The 23874-nt window shown below is 68.3% G+C and overlaps 1 protein-coding gene across 1 annotated transcript in view; it reads left to right on the forward strand.

Moving 5' to 3' along the window:
- Positions 1 to 67: 67 nt before the first annotated feature.
- RABL6 (RAB, member RAS oncogene family like 6) overlaps positions 68 to 23874 on the forward strand; it is a 35004-nt gene continuing 11197 nt past the window's right edge. The window contains exons 1-4 of the mRNA XM_089322832.1: positions 68 to 450; positions 20140 to 20274; positions 21556 to 21603; positions 23702 to 23754. Of these exons, the coding sequence (XP_089178958.1) occupies positions 321 to 450; positions 20140 to 20274; positions 21556 to 21603; positions 23702 to 23754 (366 nt within the window). The 5' untranslated portion in view covers positions 68 to 320. The remainder of the gene's footprint in view (positions 451 to 20139; positions 20275 to 21555; positions 21604 to 23701; positions 23755 to 23874) is intronic.

The following is a 23874-nucleotide window of genomic DNA, read 5'->3' on the forward strand; positions in this document are numbered from 1 at the left end:
CGGGGCGGGGGCGTGTCCCGGGTAGCCCGGCCCGCGCGTGCGCCGTCCGCCCCGCGCCCGTGGCCCTCGCGGCGCGCCGTAGCCGAGCGGCGCCAAGATGGCGGCGCTGGCAGGCGGAGAGCGGCCGCGCTGGGGGCCTCGGGGGCCAGCGCGGAGCCGCCGCAGCTGAGGACCGGCAGCCGCCTCAGGCAGGCTCGGCCTGCGGGAGGGCGCGCCGGCTCCGGCCTCGGGAAGGGTCTGGGCCGCCGGGACATGGTGCGCGCCGCGCCGCGCCGCAGCTGAGCTCCCGGGCCTCGCAGGCTCGGACGCGCCGCGCGAAGATGTTCTCCGCTCTCAAGAAGCTCGTGGGGTCGGAGCAGGCCCCTGGCCGGGACAAGCACATCCCCGCCGGGCTGCAGTCCATGAACCAGGCGCTGCAGAGGCGCTTCGCCAAGGGGGTGCAGTACAACAGTGAGTGCGCGGGGCGGGGTGGGCGGCGGGGGGCGGGGGTCCCTGCGGGCGGCGGCCGGGGGCGGGGTGGGCGGCGGGGGGCGGGGGTCCCTGCGGGCGGCGGCCGGGGCGGGGTGGGCGGCGGGGGGCGGGGGTCCCTGCGGGCGGCGGCCGGGGCGGGGTGGGCGGCCGGGGGCCGCAGGTCGCCGCCGCCGCCAGCGCGCGCGACGGCGACCCGGGCTGCGCGGCGCTGCCCGCAGAACCTGCCCCGGCAGCTGCGGCGCCCTGTTGGCCCAGGGGACCTGCGGGGGACCCCGCCGGGGGGCTTGGCCCGCGCGCGCAGCAGGGCCGGTGGGCGCTGGAAGCCGCCGGCCTGGGGTCTCGGGTCGTCCGTGCGCCTGGAGCTCAGCGTGGAGCCGGGGTGCGAGCTGCGCCACACTTCTCGCCGCCTTCTTCTTTCTTTCTTTTGGTGAGGACGTGGCCTGGAGGGCGGTGCGGGCGTTTAGGTTGGGCCCCGCGAGTCCGCGCGCGAGCTTACAGGTGTCAGCGGGGACCTCCGTCGGCCCCGCGTGCGGTCGGCGCGGACGCGCGCGCGCGCCCTTGCTTGGCTGCGGTCCCCAGGCCTTGCCTGACACCGAATCCCAGCGCCGTGCAGGGAGGCCTGCAACTGGACACCTGCGGCCCGGAGGCCCCTGGGCTGGCGGGACGGCGCTCACCGCTCACCTGCCCCGAGCCTTCCCCGGAGCGACCCTGCGCCCTCCGTAGGGGAGCTGCGGGCTGGGCAGAGCTGAGCCTCCTCCGGGTCCCGAGGGTGAGGGTGGCCGGGCCCAGTCCCCCCGGGCAGAGGAGGACTTAGCGCAGCTCCTTAAAGGTTTCGTTATTTATTTCAGGGACAGAGTTACAGAGGGAGGGAGGGGGAGGGAGAGGGGGAGGGGTCTCCCACCCGCTGGTTCACTCCCCAGATGGTTGTAACGGCCAGGGCTGGGCCAAGCCGAAGTCAGCCTGGAGCTCTATCCGGGTCTCCCCCGCGGGTGCAGGGCCCAAGGACTCGGGCATCGTCCACTGCTCTCCCAGGCCACAGCAGGAGCTGGATCGGAAGTGGAGCAGCCGGACTGGAACCAGCGCCTATGTGGGATGCGGGCACTGCAGGCGGCAGCTTTAACCCGCTACGCCCCGGCGCCGGCCCCAGGCTCTCAATAGTGTCGCAGGCAGGGAGGATACAGCAGGGAGGCCCGCAGGCAGGTCAGGTTAGGGGCGTGGTCTGAGGGGACTGTGGTCTGGAGGACGTGGTCTGAGGGGTTCCGTGGTCTGGGGGACGTGGTCTGAGGGGTTCCGTGGTCTGGGGGGACGTGGTCTGAGGGGTTCCGTGGTCTGGGGGGACGTGGTCTGAGGGGTTCCGTGGTCTGGGGGACGTCGTCGGGGGGACGTGGTCTGAGGGGACGTGGTCTGAGGGGACGTGGTCTGAGGGGTTCCGTGGTCGGGGGGATGTGGTCTGAGGGGACGTGGTCTGAGGGGTTCCGTGGTCTGGGGGACGTGGTCGGGGGGATGTGGTCTGAGGGGACGTGGTCTGAGGGGTTCCGTGGTCTGGGGGACGTGGTCTGAGGGGTTCCGTGGTCTGGGGGACGTGGTCGGGGGGATGTGGTCTGAGGGGTTCTGTGGTCTGAGGGGACGTGGTCTGAGGGGTTCCGTGGTCTGGGGGACGTGGTCGGGGGATGTGGTCTGGGGGACGTGGTCTGAGGGGTTCTGTGGTCTGGGGGACGTGGTCTGAGGGGACTGTGGTCTGGGGGACGTGGTCTGAGGGGTTCCGTGGTCTGGGGGACGTGGTCTGAGGGGACGTGGTCTGAGGGGTTCTGTGGTCTGAGGGGACGTGGTCTGGGGGACGTGGTCTGGAGGACGTGCCTTTAGTGGCGGCCCTTTTTAGTTAGGGTCACTGTTCCCACGTGCTTGCGAGGAGGCGGCGGGCAGCTCGGCCGGAGGACAAGGCGTGGGTGGAGCGAGTCCGCTGAGCAGAGGGGTCTGGGGCCAGGACCGCAGGGGAGTGGGAGAGTAGGGGAGTGGGGAGTGGGTTCCGGCCCCAGAAGGGGGCTGGGCTGGGGCCTCCAGGCCTGGTGGGGAGCAGGGGAGCGAGGCGTGGGCTCGCTGGGTGCCGAGGACAGGCCGTGGTGGATGGCTGGACGTGGCCCCGGCGCGGGCACTGGGGTAGGCGTGGGCTTTTCGTGGTGTGAGATACAAGGACATGATCGCACAGTTGCAGGCAAGGTGGGACTGGGGCGGCCGAGGGTCTCCGCCAGGTGGGACTGGGGCAGCCGAGGGTCTCCGCCAGGTGGGACTGGCACGGCCGAGGGTCTCCGCCAGGTGGGACTGGCACGGCCGAGGGTCTCCGCCAGGTGGGACTGGCACGGCCGAGGGTCTCCGCCAGGTGGGACTGGGGCAGCCGAGGGTCTCCGCCAGGTGGGACTGGGGCAGCCGAGGGTCTCCGCCAGGTGGGACTGGCACGGCCGAGGGTCTCCGCCAGGTGGGACTGGGGCAGCCGAGGGTCTCCGCCAGGTGGGACTGGGGCGGCCGAGGGTCTCCGCCAGGTGGGACTGGGGCAGCCGAGGGTCTCCGCCAGGTGGGACTGGGGCAGCCGAGGGTCTCCGCCAGGTGGGACTGGGGCAGCCGAGGGTCTCCGCCAGGTGGGACTGGGGCAGCCGAGGGTCTCCGCCAGGTGGGACTGGCACAGCCGAGGGTCTCCGCCAGGTGGGACTGGGGCGGCGAGGGTCTCCGCCAGGTGGGACTGGCACGGCCGAGGGTCTCCGCCAGGTGGGACTGGCACGGCCGAGGGTCTCCGCCAGGTGGGACTGGGGCAGCCGAGGGTCTCCGCCAGGTGGGACTGGGGCAGCCGAGGGTCTCCGCCAGGTGGGACTGGGGCGGCCGAGGGTCTCCGCCAGGTGGGACTGGGGCGGCCGAGGGTCTCCGCCAGGTGGGACTGGGGCGGCCGAGGGTCTCCGCCAGGTGGGACTGGGGCAGCCGAGGGTCTCCGCCAGGTGGGACTGGGGCAGCCGAGGGTCTCCGCCAGGTGGGACTGGCACAGCCGAGGGTCTCCGCCAGGTGGGACTGGGGCGGCGAGGGTCTCCGCCAGGTGGGACTGGCACGGCCGAGGGTCTCCGCCAGGTGGGACTGGCACGGCCGAGGGTCTCCGCCAGGTGGGACTGGGGCAGCCGAGGGTCTCCGCCAGGTGGGACTGGGGCAGCCGAGGGTCTCCGCCAGGTGGGACTGGCACGGCCGAGGGTCTCCGCCAGGTGGGACTGGGGCGGCCGAGGGTCTCCGCCAGGTGGGACTGGCGCGGCCGAGGGTCTCCGCCAGGTGGGACTGGGGCGGCCGAGGGTCTCCGCCAGGTGGGACTGGCACGGCCGAGGGTCTCCGCCAGGTGGGACTGGGGCGGCCGAGGGTCTCCGCCAGGTGGGACTGGCGCGGCCGAGGGTCTCCGCCAGGTGGGACTGGGGCGGCCGAGGGTCTCCGCCAGGTGGGACTGGCACGGCCGAGGGTCTCCGCCAGGTGGGACTGGGGCGGCCGAGGGTCTCCGCCAGGTGGGACTGGCACGGCCGAGGGTCTCCGCCAGGTGGGACTGGGGCAGCCGAGGGTCTCCGCCAGGTGGGACTGGCACGGCCGAGGGTCTCCGCCAGGTGGGACTGGGGCAGCGAGGGTCTCCGCCAGGTGGGACTGGGGCGGCCGAGGGTCTCCGCCAGGTGGAACTGGCACGGCCGAGGGTCTCCGCCAGGTGGGACTGGCACGGCCGAGGGTCTCCGCCAGGTGGGACTGGGGCAGCCGAGGGTCTCCGCCAGGTGGGACTGGGGCAGCCGAGGGTCTCCGCCAGGTGGGACTGGCACGGCCGAGGGTCTCCGCCAGGTGGGACTGGGGCGGCCGAGGGTCTCCGCCAGGTGGGACTGGCGCGGCCGAGGGTCTCCGCCAGGTGGGACTGGGGCGGCCGAGGGTCTCCGCCAGGTGGGACTGGCACGGCCGAGGGTCTCCGCCAGGTGGGACTGGGGCGGCCGAGGGTCTCCGCCAGGTGGGACTGGCACGGCCGAGGGTCTCCGCCAGGTGGGACTGGGGCAGCCGAGGGTCTCCGCCAGGTGGGACTGGCACGGCCGAGGGTCTCCGCCAGGTGGGACTGGCACGGCCGAGGGTCTCCGCCAGGTGGGACTGGCGCGGCCAAGGGTCTCTGCCAGGTGGGACTGGGGCAGCCGAGGGTCTCCGCCAGGTGGGACTGGGGCGGCGAGGGTCTCCGCCAGGGCGCCGGGCTCCTCGGGTCCCAGGGCAGCGCCCCTGCACCAGCCACGCCGAGGCCCGGGAGCTGGCGGCCTTGGTAAGGAAGTCACTCTCAGCTCCGGAGCCAGACTTTACCGGAACACATCTGGGAGCAGGAGACGGGCCGCCTGTGGAAGCCGGGGAGGCGGCAGGGGAGGAGCCGGCTCCCGGCGGGGGCCCAGCACCAGCGCCTGGGGGGGCCCTGGCGTCCGGGAGGGGAGGCGGTGGGCGCCTGGGGGGCCCTGGCGTCCGGGAGGGGAGGCGGTGGGCGCCTGGGGGGCCCTGGCGTCCGGGAGGGGAGGCGGTGGGCGCCTGGGGGGCCCTGGCGTCCGGGAGGGGAGGCGGTGGTCGCCTGGGGGGCCCTGGCGTCCGGGAGGGGAGGCGGTGGTCGCCTGGGGGGCCCTGGCGTCCGGGAGGGGAGGCGGTGGGCGCCTGGGGGGCCCTGGCGTCCGGGAGGGGAGGCGGTGGGCGCCTGGGGGGCCCTGGCGTCCGGGAGGGGAGGCGGTGGGCGCCTGGGGGGCCCTGGCGTCCGGGAGGGGAGGCGGTGGGCGCCTGGGGGGCCCTGGCGTCCGGGAGGGGAGGCGGTGGGCGCGGTGACCGCTGGGGTGTTCTGGAGTCCGTGAAACATGCAGCTCCTCGAGGTCCAGGCCTGGAAAACCGTCCACAGCCAGGCCGCTGCTGGCGCAGTCAAGAACCAGTCTCAGTGCAGGCGGGGCTGAGCGGGGCGGGGGGGCTGGAGACGGCAGCCTGGGGCGGGGGGACGAGGGGGGGCTGGAGCTGAGAGAGGCGGGTGGGGGGGGCGGGGGTGCTGGAGACGCAGCCTGAGGTGGGGGGATGGGGGGGGCTGGAGACGGCAGCCTGGGGCGGGGGGGCGGGGGGGCTGGAGACGGCAGCCTGGGGGGGGGCTGGAGCTGAGTGAGGCGGGGGGCGGGGGGGCTGGAGACGGCAGCCTGGGGCGGGGGGGCGGGGGGGCTGGAGACGGCAGCCTGGGGGGGGGGCTGGAGCTGAGTGAGGCGGGGGGCGGGGGGGGCTGGAGACGGCAGCCTGGGGCGGGGGGCGGGGGGGGGCTGGAGACGGCAGCCTGGGGGGGGGCTGGAGCTGAGAGAGGCGGGTGGGGGGGGCGGGGGGGGGCTGGAGACGGCAGCCTGGGGCGGGGGGGCGGGGGGGGGCTGGAGACGGCAGCCTGGGGGGAGGGGCTGGAGCTGAGTGAGGCGGGGGGCGGGGGGGGCTGGAGACGGCAGCCTGGGGCGGGGGGGCGGGGGGGGGCTGGAGACGGCAGCCTGGGGGGAGGGGCTGGAGCTGAGTGAGGCGGGGGGCGGGGGGGGGCTGGAGACGGCAGCCTGGGGCGGGGGGCGGGGGGGGGCTGGAGACGCAGCCTGGGGCGGGGGGCGGGGGGGGGGCTGGAGACGGCAGCCTGGGGGGAGGGGCTGGAGCTGAGTGAGGCGGGGGGCGGGGGGGGGCTGGAGACGGCAGCCTGGGGCGGGGGGGCGGGGGGGGGCTGGAGACGGCGGCCTGGGTGGGGGGAGGACCTCAGCCCCAGTCTGTGCTCCCAGGAGCTGTGCTGAAGCCCAGGGTGTAGAGTAGTGAACGGCATACTCACGGCTGTGGGGGGTTGGGGTTTTTCTTCACTTTTGGAGATTTATTTATTTGAGAGGCAGCGCTGAGAGAGACAGGCACATCTCCGTCCGCTGTTCCCTCCCCAAATGTCCACACAGACAGGGCTGGGCCAGGCTGAAGCCAGGAGCCTGGAGCTCCATCCAGGTCTCCCACGCGGGTGCAGGGGCCCGAGCACTTGGGCCGACCTCCCCCGCTTTCCCAGGCTACCAGCAGGGAGCTGGGTCAGAAGTGGAGCTGCCAGGACTCGAACCGGCGTTGTGATGGGGAGTTCTGGTGTCACAGGCGGCAGCCCTCCTGCACTGGGCCCGCCTCGCGCCCTTACTTCAGGCAGAAATCAAAGACAGAAAGGGTTAAGGAGGTGAAGGTGGGGCCGGCGCTGTGGCGTAGCTGGCAAAGCTGCCGCCTGCAGCCCGGCATCCCGTATGGGCGCAGGTTCGAGTCCCGGCTGCTCCGCTTCCCATCCAGCTCTCTGCTGTGGCCTGGGAAGGCAGAAGGTGGCCCGAGTCCTGGGCCCCTGCACCTGCATGGGAGACCCGGATGGAGCTCCTGGCTCCTGGCTTCAGCCTGGCCCAGCCCTGGCCGTTGCGGCCATCTGGGGAGTGAACCAGTGGATGGGGGACCTCTCTCTCTCTGCCTCTGCCTCTCTCTAGCTCTGCCTTTCAAATAAATAAATAAAATTATTTTTTTAAAAAAAGGTGAGGGTTAGCGGAGAAATTGTGAGCGTGGAGAAGGTGGGTAAGCGCTGATTACAGTCAGTGATGGTGATCATGCGGGAGGGGCTGAAACCCAGAAATCAGCACGCGGCCTGGGAGGGGCCAAGGTGGGGGGGTCGGGGGCAGGCAGAGGGCAGGAGAGCAGATAGAGGGCAGGGGGCAGGCGGGGGCAGGTGGAAGGCAGGAAGGGCAGATGGGGGGCAGATGAGGGCAGGGGGGCAGAGGGGGCAGATGGAGGGCAGGGGGGCAGACCGGGGGACAAGTGGGGGCAGGCGGGGGCAGATGGAGGGCAGGGGGGCAGGGGCAGGCGGAGGACAGGGGGGCAGGCGGGGGCAGAGGGGGGGACAGGCGGGGGTAGATGGAGGGCGGAGACAGGCGGGGGCAGATGGAGGGCAGGGGGCGGGTGGGGGCAGATGGAGGGCGAGGACAGGCAGGGACAGAGGGGGGACAGGTGGGGACAGGTGGGGTGGGGGACAGGCGGGGGCAGAGGGGCCGTGTGTCTGCCCGAGGCTTCCTCAGGGGGGTGTGAGTGCTAGAAGTGCGGGTCTGAGCAGAGAAAGCTACAGCCCTGTCCCCAGACTCAGGAGCGAGAAGAGGCCGGCTTGCCCACTTGACAGCAGGCAGGAAGGGCCAGGCCCCTCCTGCTGGGGAGGAGATGGGGTGACGGGTCGCTGGAAGTTAGGAAGTGCCGTGGGGGGGCGTGCGGCTCGGGAAATGCTGGTCCTGAAGCTGCCGTGCAGGCCCCGGTGGCACCTGCTGTAGCCGCAGCCCCCCAGGAGAGGATCAGGACAGGATTGTCGGTATCTGAGGCACAGTTGTAAAAGCTGAGGGTGATGCGCACAGGTGTGAGACCTGCAGGTGCCCCAGAGAGCGACTAGTGACCACCGCCGGGGAGCGGAGCCCCAGGCCAGTGCCAGCGGGGGGGGGGGGGGCCAGCTGCCTCTGCGCAAGTCTGCCTGCGGCAGGGCAGCTGGGAGCAGAGCGGGGCGGGATGGGGCAGGGCAGGGCCAGGCAGGGCCAGGCAGGGCCAGGCGGGGCAGGGGCATTGCTTAGCTGTTGAGATACTCACGTGGGGGCCGCTGCTGTGACTCAGTGGGTAAAGCCGCTGTCTGCAACACCTGAATCCCACGTGAGCGCCAGTTCGAGTCCCGGCTGCTCCACTTCCCGTCCAGCTCTGCTGTGGCCTGGGAGAGCAGGTCCAAGTGCTTGGCCCCTGCGCCTGCGTGGGAGACCCAGGGGAGGCTCCTGGCTCCTGGCTCGGACCTGGCCCAGCCCTGTCGTTGGGCCATTTGGGGGGTGAACCAGTGGATGGAAGGCCTCTCCTCTCAACTCTTTCAAATAAAGATAAATAAAAAAAGATGCCCGCATGGGAGTCTGGACTCCACTCTCAGCCCTGCTCCCCGTCCTAGCCTCTGCCATGCACACCCTGGCACCGGGCTTCAGCCCCTTGGGACCGCCGCAGGCATTTGACGAGTGAACCGGAAAGTGGGAGCTCTGCGTCTGTGTCTCCTGCCCTCCCCTCCTCAAATAAATAAAAAATAATTTAAAAAGGAAATATATATATATGTGTTATAATCAACAAATCTCATTTGTCGTTTGCCGAAGGCTCCAAACCATTGCTTATCAAAGTGGAGCTCAGGGCGCCACCTCTGGCCGCCCAGCCTGCGTGTGGTGATGGACACAGGGAGTGTTCCCTGTAGGGGCGCCCTGCCCAGCGTGCCCTGAGGACAGCAGGTGTGGGGAGGTGGGGTCGTCCCGCCCTCAGGGGTGTGGTTAGATAGAACTGCTGCCCTGGGGTCAGGGTGCTTCCGTGTGCGAGCCGCCTGCCCAGCGTTGAGAAACAGGGCTGCCTCTCAGGGCAGCAGGCGCCGGGTGCCGGGCCCTCCCCGAATCCTGGGCAGTTTTGCTGGGCAGCCCTGGGCGGGGCTGGGGGCTGGTTGTCGCCTGGTGTGTAAGCGCAGGGTAGCCTCCGTGTGGCGTGTTGGCTGTGTGGCCCAGGATTCCCAGCTGGGAATCCGCCTGTGCTGGCCCCTGGCTGGCAGGGATCCCAATTATGAGTTCAAGTTCAGCGCAGGCCCGCGAGGGGCGTGGCAGCTGCTGGTCAGAGGCTGTAAAATAGGGGGTGGGCGTGAGGTGCGGCGGGCCGCCTCCACCTGTGATGCCAGCATCCCACACAGGAGCCGTGTGCGGTGCACTGGCGAGCGCAGAGGCTGGCCCAGGTGCGTGCAGACGGGGGCGGAGCTCCTGGCTTTGGCCTGCGCCGCTCCAGCCGTTGTGGCCGTAGAGAGTGACCCAGTGGATGGAAGCCCTGGCACTCTGCCTGTGAAATGAATGTCGAAAAATGAGGGGCCAGCCCTGGTGTAGCGGGTGAAGCCACTGCCTGCGGCGCCAGTTCAAGCCCCGAGCGCTCCACTTCTGACCCCTGCTGACGCAGCCGGGAAAGCACCCGCGTGGGAGACCTGGCCTCGTCCTGGCCCTGGCCTCCTCCTGGCCCTGGCCTCGTCCTGGCCCTGGCCTCCTCCTGGCCCTGGCCTCGTCCTGGCCCTGGCCTCCTCCTCCTGGCCCTGGCCTCCTCCTCCTGGCCCTGGCCTCCTCCTCCTGGCCCTGGCCTCCTCCTGGCCCTGGCCTCCTCCTCCTGGCCCTGGCCTCCTCCTCCTGGCCCTGGCCTCCTCCTGGCCCTGGCCTCCTCCTCCTGGCCCTGGCCTCCTCCTCCTGGCCCTGGCCTCCTCGTCCTGGCCCTGGCCTCCTCCTCCTGGCCCTGGCCTCCTCCTCCTGGCCCTGGCCTCCTCCTGGCCCTGGCCTGGCTGTTGCAGGCATCTGGGGAGTGAGCAGCGATGGAAGACCTCTCTGTAAGGAAAGGGGGTGCACCGCTTTCCCTCTCTCTCCCCTGTGACTCGGCCTCTCAGATAGACTCACAACAGCCACAGGGGACAAACGCTGAGTGGGGCCGGAGGTGGGGCCTCAGCGCCCACAGGCACTCGCAGGGTGATGGGCAGCTCTGAGGGGTGGAGGAACCCGCACCCACGCGGGAGCGAGGGCTTGAGCAGAGAGGACCTTGGTCCAGGGATGAGAGACCCGGGGTGAGTGAGGGCAGGGCCTCCCCCAGGGATGAGAGAGAGACACCACCCCCACCACCACCACCACCCCCCACCCCCACCCCCCGCTGTGAGTGAGGGCAGGGCCTCCCCCAGGGATGGGAGACCTGGGGTGAGTGAGGGCGGGGCCTCCCCCAGGGATGAGAGAGAGACACCCCCGCCCCCGCCCCCACCCCCCACCCCCGACGTGAGTGAGGGCGGGGCCTCCCCCAGGGATGGGAGACGGGGGGGGGGGTGAGTGAGGGCGGGGCCTCCCTTGCGGGGGCTGAGGGGGAGAGAGCAGGAGTCCAGGAAGTACAGTGTGCAGAGTTATTCATTTAAAGCTAAACTCAGGTGTGGGGATACGACTAAGGGGAACTCTGAAAGCAGAGTGACAAGTGGTGAATGACCTGGAGAAGACGGGAGATGAGGGGTTCAGAATCCGTGAGGCAGGCATTGCTGGGGGGGGGGGGGCACCTGTGAGATGTCGGTGCAGGGCACCAGGGCGCGGGCGGTGGCAGAGGCCGCGTGTCCCTGGAAGGCAGACCTGACCCTAGGCTGTCCCCCGGCGGCGGCGCTCACTCTGGGAGCTGGGCGGAGGGCAGGCTTCTCAGCCGAGAGCCAAGTCCTGTGGCTCTGACCCGGAATCGTCCAGCCCCGGGGCAGCTCCGTCTCCAGGGACCCGGCCTGGGCGGGCAGCGCTGACAGGGTCTGCTGTCGGGCCAAAGCCCTGGCTTTCCACACCGAAAACCAGTGCCACTCACGGTGCGCTGGCCTTGCTGGGTCTCCCGGTGGCAGGTCACCGTGGCAAGCTGTTACCTGGCTGCCCAGCTCACTGCTCGCCCTCCTGGTCTCTGTAACGTGGTCACAGAGGGCGCTGACCTAGGACACAGCCACGGGGGTGCTCAGTCCCGTCCCTGACTGTGGCCTGAGCTAGAAGTCCAGGGTCACGGGCACGTCCTGACCGCGCCCGCCCTGTGAGGACAGCTGTGTCCTAGGTGAGGTCAGCCGTGGAGGCCACCTGTCTAAGCTGTCTGTGAGTTTTGAATAGACTGTCGCTCCCTTGGTTTACAGTGCCCACGGCACAGTCAGCTGTCCGAGCGACGTCACGGCAGCCCCGAGGCTGTGCCAGGACTGGCAGGGGGGACGTGCGTGCCCTGGGGAGCCCTTCAGAAGAGAGCCCGGTTCTCACCTGCTGGTGGCTTTCTGTCAGTAACAAGAGCAAATGAAAACTTCACGAGCAATTTTAACTGTCAAATAACAACTTATGGAAGCATTTACCAAAAGGACCAATGTCTTTTATAAATGTTAAGAGTGCGTGTAGGGGCCGGCGCTGCGGCGTAACGAGTAAAGCCATTGCCTGTGGGGTCTCAAGCCCGATGCTGGCCCCTGACCAGCAGGGGCAGCGCAAGTACCGGGAGTTCTGTGGAAGCAGGAACCGCTTTTGAGGGCGTGTGCAGGCTTGTAAAGCTTCCGCAGGACGTGCGCAGTAGGGGAGCCAATCAGCAAAGAGGTCACGCAGGCACGGGTGGGCCACGCGCAGGCCCCTTAAGTGAGGTATAGGGATCACGCACTGTCCACGGTCCGGAACTAAAGCGGACCTATCCCTGCCGGCGGTCTGATCTTACCTAGCTTAACCGCAGCAGCCACGGACACGCCCCTCGAACGTCCGCCAGGCGCCATATTGTAGTGGAGGTTTTAGGCAATGCCCAACAATGGCCTGCGCCGGCATCCCACGTGGGCGCCAGTTCCAGTCCCGGCTGCTCCACGTCCGATCCAGCTCCCTGCTGTGGCCTGGGAGAGCAGTAGAAGATGCCCAAGTGCTCGGGCCCCTGCACCCATGTGGGAGACCCAGAAGAAGCTCCTGGCTCCTGGCTTCTTATTGGCCCAGTTCTGGCCATTGTGGCCGTCTGGGGAGTGAACCAGTGGATGGAAGACCCCCCAACTTGTCGCTCCCCCTCTTCGTGGAGGAGCAACACAGGACCCTGCGCTGTTCTTTCGTCTGCTCGGCCCTCCCCGGGTTTGCTGCTGGTTCTTCCCGGGTTGGCTACTATCCCTTCCACCTCCGTGGAAGGGCAGTTCCCCCTAGCCACATTCCCCACTTCCGCAGGGGAGCGGCACACCGCCAGCCGGCTCTACTCGGGGGCTGCACAGGTGTTCCTTCAGCTAGATGTTCCCCTTAGATGTTCCCGGTGCATGCCGTCTCTCTCCTCCTTTATAGTCCTCCTCCGCCAATCCCAACTCGGCTGCCCACATGCCGAGTACGCTGCTCTCCAATCAGGAGCAAGTCCTACAGTTAATTGGTTGAACTGGAGGCAGCTGTGTAGAAGCTGTTTTCTTCTCTCCCAGCGCCATATTGTGGGAGAGCAGATGCATAGAATAAGTCTTAATTCCAGTAACAGTCTAGTCCGGTTTGCTCCCCACACAACTCTGCCTTTCAAATAACTAAATCTATCTTTTTTTTGAAGTACATGTAGTTGGAAATACGTTTTGGCTCTCTAACACAAGTGTAACTTGTTTGACCAGCAGATCTAAGCACAAGCATGTCAGTGACTTAAACAGTTTTTGTCTTTCTTCCGAGTTTAAATCACGTGATGCAGAGGTTTATTTAGGTCACGTGAACCAAAAATATATTTCGGGTTAACTTAGTTTAAATTTATGAGCAATCTTTTGTCTTTAGGCCATTAAAACAGAGCTCTTAATAATTTTTCCACGTAGACATCCATACTGTAGTGTGCACACACGTGTAGCATACACGTTACAGGACAGAAGAGTAAACAGTTTCAGGAATACTTCTTAAGACCTGCAGCTGTTTTGTAATTACCCAGCAGTGAGAATCACTTCCTGCCACACCTGGTCCTCAGCTGGAGCCTGTCCCAGCTCCTGCTACAGGAGTCGGGAAGGAGTCCTTGGAGCCCGCGGCGTCTCGCTTCATGAGCAGTAAATCTGCTGTGTACTGTTCAGAGGAAAACCCAAAACTGGATGACAAAGACCACACAGTGTGGCTGGAACTGTGGGACCACTGACCGGCGAGAGGAGCCACTTGCTCGCTCGCCAGTGTTCCGGAGAGCGCCGGTGAGGTTTCATGCAGCATTTCCCGTCAGGCCTCCGCGGTAGCCATCGTGACCAACCACACAGCAGAGTGGTAGACTGCTGTGACTGCGGGACTTTTGCATCAGTAGCATTTTGCATTATCACGACTTCAGTTTTAGCACCATTTCTGGGCGCGTGCTGTGGTGTAGGGTGAGGTCATCGCCTGCAGTGAGTCCGGCTGCTCCACTTCCAATCCAGCTCCCTGCTAATGCACCTGGGAAAGCAGTGGAGGATGGCCAAGTGCTTGGGCCCCGGAGACCCAATGACGCTCCTGGCTCCTGGCTTTGGATGGTCCCAGCTCCTCCGTTGCAGCCATTTGGGGACTGAACCAGCGATGGAAGAGCCTCGCCCTCTCCCCCTCCCCCCCTCTCCCTCTCTCCCTCTCTCTCTCCCTCTCTCCCTCTCTCTCTCCCTCTCTCCCTCTCCCTCCCTCTCTCCCTCTCTCTCTCCCTCTCTCCCTCTCCCTCCCTCTCCCTCTCTCCCTCTCTCTCTCCCTCTCCCTCCCCTTCCCCCTCCCCTTCCCCTTCACCCCCTCTCTCTCCCCTTCCCCCTCTCCCTCTCTCCCTCCCTCTCTCCCTCCCCTTCCCCCTCTCCCTCCCTCCCCTTCCCCCTCTCCCTCTCTCTCTCCCTCTCCCCCTCCCCTTACCCCACTCTCTCTCCCCCTCCCTCCCTCTCTGCCCCCTTCCCCCTCTCCCTCTCTCTCTCTCTCCCTCTCCCCTTACCCCTCTCCCTCTCCCTCTCCCCCTCCCTCCCTCTCACTCCCACCTTCTCCCTCTCCCTCTCCCTCTCCCTCACCCTCACCCTCAGGCTGGTGAAAAGGTTATGGAGCCCTAGAACACGGTGGGGTAGGGCCCCCCCCCAAGCCAGGGAGACCTGGAGTGAGGCGGGGTCTCCTAAATGTGCCGAGCGAGTGCTGACAGAGGGGCCCCTCAGTCCTCGCTCACCGGTGGTCCAGGGCAGGCTCGTGCCCTAGGGAACCCTGGGCCTGAGCTTGGAGCTGCAGGGCTTATAAAAGCAAAAGCCACAAGGAGGGAGAGGGATACGTGGTCGCTGGGGTCAAGCTCACCAAAAGCATGTGCAAAACTGCTGTCAGTTACAGCCTTGACAACGTCACGTTAGCCCAGGTGCAGCGTGGGACATAGACCAGCTACAGTGTAATGTTAGTCCAGGGGCAGCCCGGGATCACGTGGGCCGTAGACCAGTTACAGCCTGTCTGTCTGAAGCCTGAGCAGTTATGTCCCTGAGGGTCAGAGCGGGGCTCAGGCAGGGCTGTGTCCTGAGGGTCAGAGCGGGGCTCAGGCAGGGCTGTGTCCTGAGGGTCAGAGCGGGGCTCAGGCAGGGCTGTGTCCCTGAGGGTCAGAGCGGGGCTCAGGCAGGGCTGTGTCCTGAGGGTCAGAGCGGGGCTCAGGCAGGGCTGTGTCCCTGAGGGTCAGAGCGGGGCTCAGGCAGGGCTGTGTCCTGAGGGTCAGAGCGGGGCTCAGGCAGGGCTGTGTCCTGAGGGTCACAGCGGGGCTCAGGCAGGGCTGTGTCCTGAGGGTCAGAGCGGGGCTCAGGCAGGGCTGTGTCCCTGAGGGTCAGAGCGGGGCTCAGGCAGGGCTGTGTCCTGAGGGTCAGAGCGGGGCTCAGGCAGGGCTGTGTCCTGAGGGTCAGAGCGGGGCTCAGGCAGGGCTGTGTCCCTGAGGGTCAGAGCGGGGCTCAGGCAGGGCTGTGTCCTGAGGGTCAGAGCGGGGCTCAGGCAGGGCTGTGTCCTGAGGTCAGAGCGGGGCTCAGGCAGGGCTGTGTCCCTGAGGGTCAGAGCGGGGCTCAGGCAGGGCTGTGTCCCTGAGGGTCAGAGCGGGGCTCAGGCAGGGCTGTGTCCTGAGGGTCAGAGCGGGGCTCAGGCAGGGCTGTGTCCCTGAGGGTCAGAGCGGGGCTCAGGCAGGGGTGCTGTCTCACAACAGTGTCTCGGGTCCACTTCGTCTGCACGTTTGTAGGAGGTTCAGTCCATTGCCTGGGGCAGGGGCCGGGGCAGGTCAATGGTAAATACACAGGGAATCTGGTGGTGCCCGCAAGTGTGACCTTCCTGGGGCCCAGTGCTGTGGTGCAGTGCCCACGCTGCCGCCCACGTCACCGGCAGCCCCCGGGCACTCTCCCCCTCGCTCCCCTCCGGTGGTCACGCTGCCGCCCACGTCACCGGCAGCCCCCGGGCACTCTCCCCCTCGCTCCCCTCCGGTGGCCACGCTGCCGCCCACGTCACCGGCAGCCCCCGGGCACTCTCCCCCTCGCTCCCCTCCAGTAGTCACGCTGCCGCCCACGTCACCGGCAGCCCCCGGGCACTCTCCCCCTCGCTCCCCTCCGGTGGCCACGCTGCCGCCCACGTCACCGGCAGCCCCCGGGCACTCTCCCCCTCGCTCCCCTCCAGCTGCCTGTGAATGGCCTGATAGAGCAGCAGCAGACGGCCCAGCGCTCGGGTCCCTGCACCCACGTGCGAAACCCAGGGGGCGCTCCTGGCCCAGCCCCTGCTGTGTGGCCATTTGGGGAGTGAACTAGCAGATGGAAGACCACTATCTCTCTAGCTCTGCCTTGCAAATAAATAAATCTTTCTTAAAAAAAAAAAAAAGGTAAAAAGGTTGTTAACCTGGAAGAAGATAAGTGGCCAAGTAGTGCACCTCTGAGGGGGTGGGGAGAGCGTCCCAGTGAGCACAGTGACCCCGTCACCCCGACCTCGCCGCGCCCAGGGTGGCCTGACCCCCGTCACCCCGACCTCACCACGCCCAGGCTGGCCTGACCCCCGTCACCCCGACCTCGCCGCGCCCAGGGTGGCCTGACCCCCCTCACCCCGACCTCGCCACGCCCAGGGTGGCCTGACCCCCCTCACCCCGACCTGGCTGCCACGGGGTGGCCTGACCCCCGTCACCCCGACCTCACTGCCACGGGCTGGCCTGACCCCCGTCACCCCGACCTCGCCACGCCCAGGCTGGCCTGACCCCCGTCACCCCGACCTGGCTGCCACGGGCTGGCCTGACCCCCCTCACCCCGACCTCGCCGCGCCCAGGCTGGCCTGACCCCCGTCACCCCGACCTCGCCGCGCCCAGGCTGGCCTGACCCCCCTCACCCCGACCTGGCTGCCACGGGCTGGCCTGACCCCCGTCACCCCGACCTGGCTGCCACGGGCTGGCCTGACCCCCCGCACCCCGACCTGGCTGCCACGGGGTGGCCTGACCCCCGTCACCCCGACCTCGCTGCCACGGGGTGGCCTGACTCCCGTCACTGTGACCTCGCTGCCACGGGGTGGCCTGACCCCCTTCACCCCGACCTGGCTGCCACGGGGTGGCCTGACCCCCATCACCCCGACCTCGCTGCCACGGGGTAGCCTGACCCCCATCACTGTGACCTCACTGCCATGGGCTGGCCTGACCCCCGTCACCCCGACCTCGCTGCCACGGGCTGGCCTGACCCCCCTCACCCCGACCTCGCTGCCATGGGCTGGCCTGACCCCCGTCACTGTGACCTCACTGCCACGGGCTGGCCTGACCCCCGTCACCCCGACCTGGCTGCCATGGGCTGGCCTGACCCCCGTCACCCCGACCTCGCTGCCACGGGGTGGCCTGACCCCCATCACCCCGACCTGGCTGCCACGGGGTGGCCTGACCCCCATCACCCCGACCTGGCTGCCACGGGGTAGCCTGACCCCCGTCACTGTGACCTCGCTGCCACGGGCTGGCCTGACCCCCGTCACTGTGACCTCGCTGCCACGGGGTAGCCTGACCCCCGTCACTGTGACCTCACTGCCATGGGCTGGCCTGACCCCCGTCACCCCGACCTCGCTGCCACGGGCTGGCCTGACCCCCCTCACCCCGACCTCGCTGCCATGGGCTGGCCTGACCCCCGTCACCCCGACCTCGCTGCCACGGGGTGGCCTGACCCCCGTCACTGTGACCTCACTGCCATGGGCTGGCCTGACCCCCGTCACCCCGACCTGGCTGCCACGGGCTGGCCTGACCCCCCCATCACCCTGACCTCGCTGCCACGGGGTGGCCTGACCTCCCCTTACACCGGACCCGCCGAGGTACAGGGTTTTAGGGAGGTAACAAGGCGGAGATGAACAAATACTGGTCCGGAATCTGCTGAGACAAACAGAGGGAGTTGAGTGACAGGCGTGAGAGGCGGGGTCCGCAGAGAGAGTCTTCCTCGTTGGCTTGAGGTGCAGCGCACGCACCCCCGCCGGCTTGCCCTGCAGACCCCACGGTGGCCGTGCTGGGCCAGAGCCGGGGGCCAGCTGTGAGCCCCGGCCTCCCAGGTGAGGGGCAGGTGCCCGCGGCTCGAGCCATCACTTGCCGTGCAGGTCGCTGGAGTCGCCGCGGCTGTGGCGCCTGCCCCAGCTGACCCCCGCGAGTGGCCGGGCAGACACGGACAGCTGCTCTCTGGGAAACTTGTTTCTTTGGTCCCCCATTTAATGAGCTGCTCCTCCGAAACCAGAACGCCGGTCAGTGAGGTAAACGCCGTCCGGCAGAGCAGAAGCGGAGCGCAGGCGGCCTGGATTCCGGCAGCGCTGGCGACTGCGCGGCTCCCGGGGCGGCCTCGCGCTGCCCGCGTCTCTCCCTCCCTGGTGTCTGGGCGCCGCCGCCGCTGAGCTCCACGGGCGTCCGCGAGATGCTGCGGGAGTCCCACGCCGCTGGGCCGGTTTTCGTGGAGGTGGCGGTGACGTGTTCGGTGTGTTCCACGCGGGGCGGAGGTGGGTCACGGCGGCAGACCATGGCTCAGCGCTCAGGAAAACCCCCCTCTCGCCCTGAGGACGAGGGTGGTCCCGGGGAAGCTGGCCCGCAGACCCTCGCGTGCGGACTGAGGGCTCCTGGCCGTGGCTCCGCAGCTTCGAGGGCCCTGGCCGGGACAGTATGGAGGCCCTGGGTAGGACAGCATGGAGGCCCCGGGTAGGACAGCATGGAGGCCCCGGGTAGGACAGCATGGAGGCCCTGGCCGGGACGGTATGGAGGCCCTGGGTAGGACAGCATGGAGGCCCTGGGTAGGACAGCATGGAGGCCCTGGCCGGGACAGTATGGAGGCCCTGGGTAGGACAGTATGGAGGCCCTGGGTAGGACAGCATGGAGGCCCTGGGTGGGACAGCATGGAGGCCCTGGGTGGGACAGCATGGAGGCCCTGGGTAGGACGGTATGGAGGCCCTGGGTAGGACAGTATGGAGGCCCTGCCGGGACAGTATGGAGGCCCTGGGTAGGACAGCATGGAGGCCCTGGGTAGGACGGTATGGAGGCCCTGGGTAGGACAGTATGGAGGCCCTGGGTAGGACAGTATGGAGGCCCTGGCCGGGACAGTATGGAGGCCCTGGGTAGGACAGTATGGAGGCCCTGGGTAGGACAGTATGGAGGCCCTGGGTAGGACAGTATGGAGGCCCTGGCCGGGACAGCATGGAGGCCCTGGCCGGGACAGCATGGAGGCGTTTCGTGAAGCGCGACGCTGGTGCCGCCATTCTTGTCACACCACGCGGTTTCGTGAGGGAGCCAGCACCTCTCCTCCTGCTTCCTCTGCAGTGCTGGGCTCGGAGCCGCGCGCCCTCCTGTGCAGGTTTCCTGGAGCCCGTGGCCCAGCGGGAGTGTGCGCCGTTCCCCTCAGCGGGACGGGCTGGCGGCCGCAGGGCGGCTCCTCTCCGCGGGCTCCTCCCCGCCTCGCCGCGGGCACCGTCGGCCCTGGCTGGGAGCTTCCTCACCCGCCAGCTTGCGAGACGGGAAGGGGGCGCCGTGACTCCTCTCTGGGAGCCGCACAGGGCGGCATCCATGCAGCACAGCAAGCTCTGGCTGGGAAAGACTTTGTTCCAGACGGTAGAAAAGGCGTGCAGGGGCCAGTGCTGTGGTGTGGCCGGTGACGCCGCCGCCTGCAGGGCCGGCATCCCACGTGGGCGCTGGTTCGAGTCCCAGCCGCTCTTCTTCCGATCCAGCTCTGCTGTGGCCTGGGAAAGCAGAGGAAGATGGTCCAAGTCCTTGGGCCCTGCCCCCACAGGGGAGACCCAGAAGAAGCTCCTGGCTCCTGGCTTCGGATCAGCACAGCTCCGGCCATTGCAGCCAATTGGGGAGTGAACCAGCGGATGGAAGACCTACCTCTCTCTCTCTCTCTCTCTCTCTCTTCTTTCCTTTTGTGTGTAATTCTGCCTTTTAAATAAACAAATAAATCTTTGAGAAAAAAAGCATGGAAAATTAGGAGAACAGACTGAAGCCTGGCCGGGTTGTGTGTGAGGGGTGTCCTCCGCGCTCTCTGGAAGTTGGTGTGACGTGGGGCCGCGTCCGGCACCGAGGTGAAGGTGTCCCATGGGACCCCCTCGTTCCATTTCAAGCTCCTGGTTTGGGTCCAGCTGCACTTCGAGCCAGCTTTCCGAGGTGCAGAGCCCGGAGGCAGCCACGATGGCTCAGGCGGGAGGTGTGGCTGCCTCTGGGACGCCTGGCCCAGCCCAGCTGCTCTGTCCCTGTCCCTGTCCCTGTCCCTGTCCGCCTAGTTCGCTGGGTCACTTGTGAACAGCAGTAATAGCGGAAGTAAGGCCCCGCAGGCCGGGAGGCCCTGGAGCTCCTGCCTGGCCTGCCCCTGTCTGTGCCCTTCCTGCTCTGTGAGGGCGCCGTGGGGCGTGGCCGCGTGGGTCTGGGGTCTGCACCTGGGCCCACCTCCGAAGACTTTCGCTTCCCGCCCCTGTGCTTTTCTGAGACCCCAGGCGCTCACTGGGGCGCCTCCCACGCCAGTGCAGGAAGCCCGGCAGCAGCCATGCCTGCCTAGGGCGTCTCCCCAGCCCTGAGCAGGGTCCCCCAGGGGCACGGTCTGTCCACCGTGGGGATGCCCTCCTGGGCCCCGGGCCTCCCTCAGCTCCTGCCCGGCGACAGCAGCCCGGCCACCTGCCCGCCTGACTCTGGGCTCTTGAACCTGACGCGTCGTCCTTTCTCTTTGCCCAGTGAAAATCGTGATCCGGGGAGACAGGAACACGGGCAAGACGGCGCTGTGGCAGCGGCTGCAGGGCAGGCAGTTCGTGGAGGAGTACATCCCCACGCAGGAGATCCAGGTCGCCAGCATCCACTGGAGCTACAAGAGTGAGTGGGCTCCCACGCCGCCGGCGCTCGCAGCTGCTGAGTCCGAGAGCCCCCTTCGCGAGGGGACGCGGGCACAGCGTGCACCCTGGGGCCCCCTGTGCACAGGGCCAGCCCCGCCCCTGCCCGCCCTCCCCTGCAGCTTCTTCCCTGCCGGTGCTGTGAAGTCCGAGTCTGCTGGCAGAGGGCGTGGCCGGGCAGGTGCCCTGGGGGAGGGTGTGTGCGGGGAGCACCTGGAGCAGCAGGTGCCCGAGCTCTCGAGGCTGCCAGACGGTGCCAGCTCCCGGGGAAGCAGAGAAGCCGTGAGCGTGTGCAGAGCATGTGAAGCCGTGAGCGTGTGCAGAGCGTGTGAAGCCGTGAGCGTGTGCAGGAAGCCGTCTGGTCTGAGCGAGGTGGTGCGGCCAGAGCCCCGCGTGCCCCTGAGCTCCAGGGCAGCTGGATGCTGGCAGCGTGGCTGGAGCCGGCATCCCGGGAGCCCCCTCGGCGCCCCAGAGGCGCAGGGACTCGGCTCTCGCGGCAAGTGAGACCGCGAGAGCGGTGAGGAGCGTGACGGAAGGTGGCCGTGGCGGGGCCTGTGGAGCAGCCCTGGGCCAGCTCCCCTCCCGCCTGTGCTGGGAGCTGGCAGGAGCCTCTGGGCCCCGCGCCTGCACAGCTGTCACTGTTCCAGTCCCCAGGGTGCAGCGTGGGCCCCCTGGGTGGAGAAACAAACGGGGTTGTGAGGAGGTGGCACAGGCGGTCCCACCCCCTCTGCACCCATCCGAGAGGACGGCTGTTGGGGTGCACGTGACGTGGTGGGGCGCGTCCCTGCCTCGCCGTGGGCCTGGCCGGCGCTGCCTTCGGCTCGGAGCGTGTGTGGGCAGAGGCCCGCCGCGGTTCAGTCTTGGCTGCCGCTGGTGTGGCCGACGCCCCCGAGGCTCTGAGGCCTGCCTCGCAGTGTCGGGTGCACGGTGGGCCTGGCCCTTGTGGCGGGCGTGTGTGTGGGCGGGTGTATGGGGGGACGCCCCAGGGCCCGGTGAGGGAGGGCCGGCACCGCCGAGGCTCTGGCAGCCCCTCTGTGAAACCAGCTGCTCCCTGGGGCACTAACGTGGGCACTAACGTGGGGCACTAACGTGGGGCACTAACGTGGGCACTAACGTGGGGCACTAACGTGGGGCACTAACGTGGGGCACTAACGTGGGCACTAACGTGGGCCACTAACGTGGGCCACTAACGTGGGGCACTAACGTGGGGCACTAACGTGGGCACTAACGTGGGGCACTAACGTGGGGATCTTCCCCGTTTCAGCCACTGACGACATCGTGAAAGTTGAAGTCTGGGATGTGGTCGACAAAGGTAAGGCCCCTTCTCTGTCTGCAGAGAGCTCGCCTCCAGCCCGGGCCGGGGTCTCGGCCGCTCTCCCTGCGGGGCCCTCAGCACACAAGCCCACTCCGGCACCTGCCGCCTGGCCGCGGACAGATTGGCGTTTGCTACCAGCTGTTCACGTCCTGGTCTGGCTCTGGTCTGCGGCCGGGCCGTGGCTGGTCAGCCGAGCCCGTGCCCGCAGGCCAGGTGCAGGTGCGGCCTATGAGGGCTGTGTTGGTAGCCCCCTATCCTGCGCCACCGCTGGTGTAGCCGGGGCGTTGGCTGCCCCGTTGGGCAGTGAAGGGAAGCCGGGTGCAGGGCCTCTCACTCGGTGCTGCAGGTTCAGCCTGGGCAGCCACGCCCACAGCAGGGGCAGGGCACATCTCTGCTGGAGACCTGGGCAGGGAGGAGGCGTGAGCGTGGAGGGTGGGGGCCAGACACCTGTGGGCCAGGGCTTTTACTGGGCCCCGGCCTTACCTAAGCCGGTCTCCCACGGGGAGTGCTGACTGGGCGTTTAAAGCAGACCAGGCAGGAGTTCCTGGGTGTGCGGTGTGGCTGAGGGGAGTCGCCGCAGCGTGTGCAGGCCGCGCAGGGGGTGGGGTCAGCAGGGCGCATGCCGCTGGTTGGGTTGGGGTCACTGGGATGCCACGGAGGAACAGGGCAGGGTCGAACTGGAGACTGTTGGGGTGGCCGAGGCCTGCCTCTGAACGCTCAGCTCCCGGTCAGGGTGGAGGGCGAGACAGCAGCGTCCCGGGAGCCCACCACAGCTCCCTGGACATCGGATCCCCGTGGACGGGCGAGGCCCTGGGTCGGAAGGCACACGCCCCTCTGGTTAGCTGGGGGGGACACAGCCAGGCCGGACTCGCAGCTGCCCCGTGGCCGGCCTGTCCTGCTGGGCCCACCTTGGCCGCCTGCCTCCCTGGGCTGTGTGCAGCCTGGGCCCGGCCCCCAGCTGTGTTGTCCGCTGGCAGCCGCTGGGCAGCCTCGAGGCCCTGACCTGCCCAGCCGCCTAGGAAGGAGGGGGCCCTGGGCTCGCTGGAGTGAGTGACTCGCCGGAGTGAGTGACTCGCCAGGCCTGGCCCGCTTGGGCTGTAATCTGCGTGGTTTCCGCCTAGGGGCAGAGGCCCCCCGGGGCGTGTGTCCACTGACAGCTGGGCGGAGTCCCCCGGCCGCTGGGTGGTCTCCAGGGGGAAGCCTCCCCAGCCAGACCTCGGCTCCCGCTGCGCCCACAGCAGGCGTGGCCCTGGGCTCAAGGTGCTTACTTCCAGTTGGGTGGAAACCCCTTGGACGCCACGCGCAGCCCGAGAGCAGCCGGCGGCCAAGGGCTGGGCCCGGGCTGAGCTCTGAGGATGGCGCAGGCGGAGCCCCGAGCGTCACCCTGAGAAACTTCTGGAAGGATGGGGCCTTGTGAGCAGCCCTGGGCGTTCCTCCTCCTCCTCCCGTCAGCAGGCTGGGCGGCCGTGAGGTGGCGGGAGCAGGCCCCTGCCAGTCAGCGGGGTGTTCAGGCCCCTTGGTCAGGCGCCGGCTGCTCGTGAGGTTGGGGCAGAAGGGGGCGTGGCTGCGTGTGCACACGGGGTGTTTCTCGTCTGTGGCTTGCACTGGAGCCCGCAAGGCGGTAGGCCGCGCTGTCTGCTCGCTCCTGCACTGTGCAGGTGATGCGGGCACGGCAGGGCGCAGGCCTCCTTACTCCTCCCCACCACGGCCTGGCATTCCCCACCCCCAGGGCCCCACACCCCGCCCAGCCATCCCCAGCTGCTCGGGCCAGCCCTGCCCCTTCTCTCAGTCCCGCTGGGGTCAGCTCCCCCCCCACACAGTGCAGGAGTTCAAGGTCACGGGGGCATCAGAAGAGCCGTCCCAGGCTTCCTGCTCTCCGGTTCTCCCAGCTGTTGCCCCAGGGGAGCCCCAGCTGTCACGAGACCCCCACACCTGCTCTCAGCTGGGGGTCCAGCTCGGACCATTTCACTGCCCAGCTGATGGAGCAGGGTCAAGTTCAGAGTGGGAGCTGGGGAGGGACCCTCCCAGAGAGACCCTCCCTCAGGAATCCTTTGACCCACCAATTCCACCCCAAATTTTCTGGTTCTTTATTAAGGAAAATGCAAAAAACGAGGAGATGGCTTGAAGGTGGAGAACGACCCCCAGGAGGTGAGCTGTGGGCCTGGGTGGGCCTGGGCTGTGGGCCTGGGTGGGCCTGGGCTGTGGGCCTGGGCGGGCCTGGGTGAGCCGTGGGCCTGGGCGAGCCGTAGACTGTGGGCCTGGGTGAGC

The sequence above is a fragment of the Oryctolagus cuniculus genome, chromosome 1, assembly GCF_051225735.1.
Source record: "Oryctolagus cuniculus isolate XC-2025 breed Fujian yellow rabbit chromosome 1, ASM5122573v1, whole genome shotgun sequence".
NCBI lineage: Eukaryota > Metazoa > Chordata > Mammalia > Lagomorpha > Leporidae > Oryctolagus > Oryctolagus cuniculus.